At 41.1% G+C, this 6,257-nt stretch overlaps 1 protein-coding gene across 5 annotated transcripts in view; it reads left to right on the top strand.

Moving 5' to 3' along the window:
• The first annotated feature begins 1,396 nt into the window (after positions 1-1,396).
• The window catches only part of ADAM22 (ADAM metallopeptidase domain 22), a 169,483-nt gene continuing 164,622 nt past the window's right edge, over positions 1,397-6,257 (top strand). For all 5 annotated transcript variants that reach the window (XM_032238212.1, XM_032238211.1, XM_032238210.1 and 2 more), the window contains exons 1-2: positions 1,397-1,619; positions 2,041-2,201. In XM_032238212.1, coding sequence (XP_032094103.1) covers positions 1,541-1,619; positions 2,041-2,201 — 240 coding nt within the window. In that variant the 5' untranslated portion in view covers positions 1,397-1,540. The remainder of the gene's footprint in view (positions 1,620-2,040; positions 2,202-6,257) is intronic.

Below are 6,257 nucleotides of genomic sequence, written 5' to 3'. Positions count from 1 at the left end.
CATTTTTTTCTTTATATGTTGTTTGGTTAGGAACTCTGGAAGATATACTGTCCAGAGAATCATATTAAACATATAATAGTTTATGAATGACATAGAGATAAAATATATAATGGCTGCCTAGGTTAAGACAGGTAATAATTTTTAACTAGTTCATTTTGCAAACAACAGTGGCCTGGTGCTACATAAAACTAAACTGTGTTGGCTACACTAATGCATCAAACAAGACATGTAATTTGTCTAGTTTTAGCACAATATTTATTTTAGAAAATTCATATAATAGCCCAACTTAACATCACTCGGGTGAACAATGAATATTCCCCATAACTCATTAAAATAATACAGACTAAAAAAAATGAGTGAACATTGAGGCACCACATAACAATTCTATAAAACACAACATGTTTTGGTCCATACAACATCTTCATGCAATCTAACCAATCGTGATTTTTTTTAAAGTACTTGAGCAACCTATAAACTTGCAAAATGAACTGTAGTAATGTCTGAACCCGACTAACGTGAAGAGGAGGTTTCCAGGAGCTTCTGTCAAAAGTAGCTTCCTAATCTATTTTCAGGAGTGTTTAATTTCCTTTTACACATTTCATATGAAGTACATGAAGTTTCCATTTGGACATCCAAGAAAACTAATGAAGCTTTTCTCAAAATGTTTACCATTTCATTTTTATTGATTATAACTTATTTATTAAATTTATATGCTATCTAACTCACCGTTGAAGCGACTCTGGGCAGCTTACATTATGATGTAAGTATGAGTATAATACCCATTTCCAGTAATAATTGAACTTTTATTTGACATGGTGGGCTCACACCTTGCACCAAATTATGGTTTGTATCAACCATAAATTGGATACTAAATCATGATTTGTGCAATACAGTGGCTGGAACCCAATTCCAGTAGTAAGCAAATGACATTGTGGTTTAGCAGGATGTATTCTGTCAAGATTTAGTAACCCTTTGGATTGTTACCACAATTTACAGTATTTGGCCTGCTCTGTCTCCACATTAGCTTGAAAAATAATTTCTCAACTTCAATGAAAACATCATGTGCATAGGAAATCGATGTCCCGTCCCCTTAACCCGAATTTAAGTAAATGCATTTTTCAGATTCTCTCTCTCTTGCCGTCACCTCTCCCCCCCCCCCCGCCCCTTACAGACACACTCCCAGCCATTGGGTCTCTTTCTCCAGATCGGAGGCAGAGGGATGCAGAAAGGAAGACAGCTTGTCCGACCGTGGGTCCCCTCGCCTGGAGCTGAGAAGGAAAGCGAGAAGGGAGGAGCTTGAAGCCTCTGAGATACAGCAAGATACCCAATGCAGTAAAAGCTCTCGACGCGAGCGGAAGCCGGCGGCACACAATGCAGCACTGAGGCGGTGGCGAGGAGGCGTCTCTCCTGCTCGCAGCAGCAGCAGCAGCAGCAGCAACCTAGCCGTAGGAGCTCTCTTCCTCTCCCTCTCGCCTTGTGATCCTCGCTTCTCGCGGGCAGCTCACCTTCCTCCTCCCGCCACTTCTCCCAAGAGCCAGCCATGCACATCGCGGCTCCTCTGCTCGCCTGGATGCTCTGGACCGTCGGAATGCCCTCGAAAGCTCGCTGCGGCCGCGCAGGTAAGAACCTCCTTACCTTCGCCCAGCGGCTGCCGCTGAGAAAACGGCTGCCGCTGTTTGCTGGACCTGCCGGGGTATGGAGAGCTCGCCTTGCCAGGAGCTCGTCTTCGCGGGTTTAGGTGACTCTCGGCGCTGCAGTGTGCAGCATCCCAGGCGCCGCCGGCCCGGGGAAAGAAAGAGAGGAACCAGGGTTAGCTGTGTGCCGTGCGCGCGTGTGGGAAGGAAGCTCATGGCAAATATCACACGTACAGACACACACTGTGTGCATGTAAGATGCAGCTGGCCTTTGCTTTCTGTCTCCGGAGTGGAAAGCAGCTGCCCCATTTTTCCACCCGCACCCTGTAACCGAGGGTCGTCGTTATGAACCCTTCCAGCTGGGATTGGTTGACCGCTACCGTCTCCCCCCCCTTCCCACCCCCAGGAGACACCTTGTTGACTGAGATGGAGAGGAAGGCTGCGGATCGCTTCAGGGAAATGCAGAAGAGCGTCCCTTTTCGGCTCCTCTATAGTGCCAGTGAAGGCAACGAAACTCCGCACGACCTGCTCGACACTCGCATCGGCCGCGGCTCTGTTGGGAAGCAGGTAAGCGACGCCAGTGGAGTAGGCAGCAAGAGGCCCGCCTGCTCTTTGGGATTTTCTGTTGCCCGGAGACGGGCGCTTGGGAGGAGGCGGCGCCGGCGGACTCTTCCAAAACGCGACTCCGCGCCTGATGCGCCGTGCATAGAAATTGCAGCACGCGGGGAGGGAAATGTAGCCATCTATCCACCAGAGAGCGATCCGAGGTCAGCCTTCCTTCCCCCCCCTCCACCTCCCGAAGCCAGGTGTTGTTGTCTGAATGAATTGAGACTGAACTGTTAAGCTCCCCTTTCTCCCTGCTGCATCTGGGAGTTAGGAACACTACAATCTTTTCATGTATCTAGAGAAATGCATTGAATTTTTTTTTTTAAAAATCGAGATTGATTGAACCTTGGAATTTCATGGCAGGAATGATGTATTAGGAAAAAACAAACCTTCAGATGATAGAGGTGTTCAGAATGTGTGTGTGTTTGTGTGTGTGTGTGAGAGAGAGAGAGAGAAAGAGAGAGACTGTTTGTGTCTCTTGTGAAAATGTAACTATCTGCACAGAAATATGCATTTTCAGCAAGATGGATTTGGATTTGGCAGCAATATATATTTGTCCTACCTAAAAGCAATCCTGGAGGACCTCTGGGTGCTCATTGAAAGCTTTCTCAAGTGCCTCTAATCAATGATTGGCTATGTCTTCCCTAACTTCCAGACAGGATGTTCTCTAAGAGCATTAAACTTCCAGAGAAATCTCTGCTTCTTTGAATTACAGAGGCATTCATGATCTCATTTTGAATATAAAATGCTTATGATTTCCTCTCATCTGGAATGTATTTGAGGGCTTAGTTTTTAAGCAAGTTTAAAAGAAGATTTTGATACTCAGAATCCCATTTGAAATCAACTTTTTATTTATTCAATCTTCAATATACATTTAACTCAAGGAAGTATCCTTGAACTGAATGCAATTTTCTTTTAAATAGTCCCACTATTAAACAACAACTATGTTGTTTTAAGATTGAAATTCTAAATTATGTATGAAAAATAGTCAGTCCCACTGAATGACTATTTCATTCCAAGGGATTACATAGAAAGTTAAAACTAAATAATTTTAGGATTGTATAGCTCTTAAAACCAAAGGGAAAGAGCGGCTCAATGTGTGTGTGTATGCACAACCTGTCACAAGTTTTACATTGTGATCCCAGGAAAATATCCTGCTGTACAAAGGCTGCTATGTGAGAAACACTGTGAATGTTGCATATGTCTAGAATTTATGCTGTCAAAGTTAGTCTAAAAATTTAATTCAAGTTTTTCTGTTATAATTACATATTTAGTTTGCAAGAGACAAATGTACATGACATAAATCTATTTATTGGGTTTATAAGCCCATCAGGGTTGGTCCTAACCAGAGTAGTCATAAGCTCTTGTAAAATTAATTAAAATAAATCAGGAGAACAAAGAGCAGTATGAAACTTTGAAACATGTCCTCTAATTCTAAACCAATCAAAAAGACTTCAAAGTAAAAATAGTAGGACTTGTGAGTCCTGTGTCATTTGCAGATTTGCAATGTTTTCATCCAACTCACGGTAAGTGGTGAAACTTAAAACTTGTCCATTCCAAGTTGATGTGGAGGTATTGATGAGTATGCTCTGAGTAAGATTTTTGAACCAGAAATAGATCTATCAAATAACATTGCTGCTGTTGCTAGTCAGATTATTTTGACAAATGTTTTGCCATATGGTACTTAAAATATATAATTTCAATATAATTTCTGTAATTATGTTCCTAATTCAGATATTTAAGTCAATATTCACAACAAAAGCTAGGCAGTAGCACATAATGGTGATGGTATTGTGTGAGAAACATTCTAAGAAATGGGATAAAGAGATGCTGCCTGGGGAATAGCAGGTAAGAGGGGGCATAGCCTAAAGGGGTTGTATAATAAGTGGAGAAAGAAGCTGAGGCTGGATCCTCCTTAATGTCTCACACTGTAAAAGAGATAGCAGGAGACTTGCAGATTCTGTCAATGCAGTCTTACAATTAAGTAGAGCAGCTCATCTAGTTCTGTTTCCTGTTGGTTTATCTGGAAAGGCTGGCATCAGTCTTGCAAGTCTCATAATCTCTCAGGAATGGCCTCTGATCCTCAAGGAATTCCTCTACCTGCTGAAGATCTGATAGTTATGTTGTTGCAATGCAAGTGAAGGCACAGATGACCAATTTGCAGACTGTCATGATACAATTGCAACAGCTGCACAGAATTTGTCTCAACCTGCAGATGGTAGTTTAGTTAATATTCTTGCGTTCCCATGGGAGCTTGAACTTGGAGAAGTTCAGAGGTGGTCAGGATCAATTCTGGACATTCACTGCTCAATATGAAATGTTTGCGACAGGCAGGCCTGCGGAGTTTCCCACATTGCACCAAGGTGACTTTTGTGTTGGGTTTGCTGAAGGAGATAGCAGCTATGGGCGATGTGGCCACTTACCTACCTCAGGCAGAATTGCTGTGTTTTTCAAGATCTTTCTCGCATACCATCACCCAACCTTCAAAAGAAGCTAAACAGGTTGGGTCTAGTGAGTACTTGCATTGGAAAATGAGACCATATGCTAGGTAGGAAAATAAAAAGAAATGGAAAAAACAGTGGTAACTCTCTCCCTCTCATCTTTACAATCAGTTTGCCTGCTTGCTTGCCTGCCTGCCTGCCTGCCTGCCTGCCTGTTTGTATCTATCTATCTATCTATCTATCTATCTATCTATCTATCTATCTATCTATCTATTTATCTATCTATCTATCTATCTATCTATCATCTATCACATTTCTGTAGCTGCCCACCTCACATGAAAGTAAAACTTATTGTTACCAAGAAAATTATATGGACATCTCTATGTATTCATTTAGAGCCAAACATGCTTTCATGCTCAAAGTCAAAGATGACACAATGAAATCCAATCAAGTTCAGTCCTTTATTTTCTTATACCTAATGAATAGAATCTTGCCAGAGTGAGGTTATAACTCTCTACCCTAATAGAGGTTAATCTCTCCAACATTAGAGATTCTGAGGTGTGACTACCCTGAACTTCTTTCTCTCTCCCCAATCGAGCTTGGGACTGTATAGTTTCTTAATTTGAGATTCTTTCTGGAATGCACTGCCTCCTCCCTGGGAAATTGCACTGCTCTTGTGGGAATTACCTCTCCCCCTTCTCCAGGTGCACATTCCATTACATCAGCTTTCCGTAACCAGATGCGTTCTATGTATATTGAGACAGTAACTCCCAGAATTCTCACGGATTATTTGTGTGAGAGAAATTGTATTACAATTTACTATTGTAGTATAATTTATAATGTACAATGTAATTCGTATTAGTGCAAATTAATTTGTACCTCCAACACCATAAAGAGTATCAAATTGGGAAAGCATATCACATCATATTGGGAAAAGCTGTTTTAAATAGGTCCAAATTGAAATTAACCACAATTTATTACTCCAAATCATATGACAAATATTGATTAAAGCAAAGCTCCCATCTCTTTCTTGGCTATGTTCAGTAAAAAGAACAGGGAGAAACTCAGAAAGACAAGATGCATTTTGACTTGCTAATGTAATGCTGACCTAAGATTTGGCAACTTTTTCCAACTCCTGAGTATAAAAACTTTGCTAACAATTTCAAGTTTGCTGACACTGAGGCTAACAAAATTTCACAGAATTCCAATAATTAATAAAAGGAAGTATCTGAGATCTCTAGGCAATCTGGTGCTGTCCAGAATGTTATGTTATAGAAACTCATGATCCTTGCAATTCTGGTCGTGTCAGTAAACAGTTGTGATTCTTGCAGATTGTTGGTTGGAAATAATGAAATAGGAGTTACCAGATATAATGCCATGACTTAATTCCTTCTTTGACTTTAATGCAGCTTTAAATCCCTCCAGCAAGCACAAAATCCACTCCTTTTGAGATACTAGATTTCATTCCTTACTTTTTAAACAAAATAGAGGAAAAATATAGCTCCTGAGTACAAAAGAACTACTTACCCTTAGTATGATTGAATTTGATACTTCACTAATGTAAAGCGCAAGTAAA

Source organism: Thamnophis elegans, chromosome Z (genome assembly GCF_009769535.1).
Source record: "Thamnophis elegans isolate rThaEle1 chromosome Z, rThaEle1.pri, whole genome shotgun sequence".
Lineage (NCBI taxonomy): Eukaryota > Metazoa > Chordata > Lepidosauria > Squamata > Colubridae > Thamnophis > Thamnophis elegans.
This window is presented reverse-complemented; position numbering and strand designations above follow the sequence as displayed.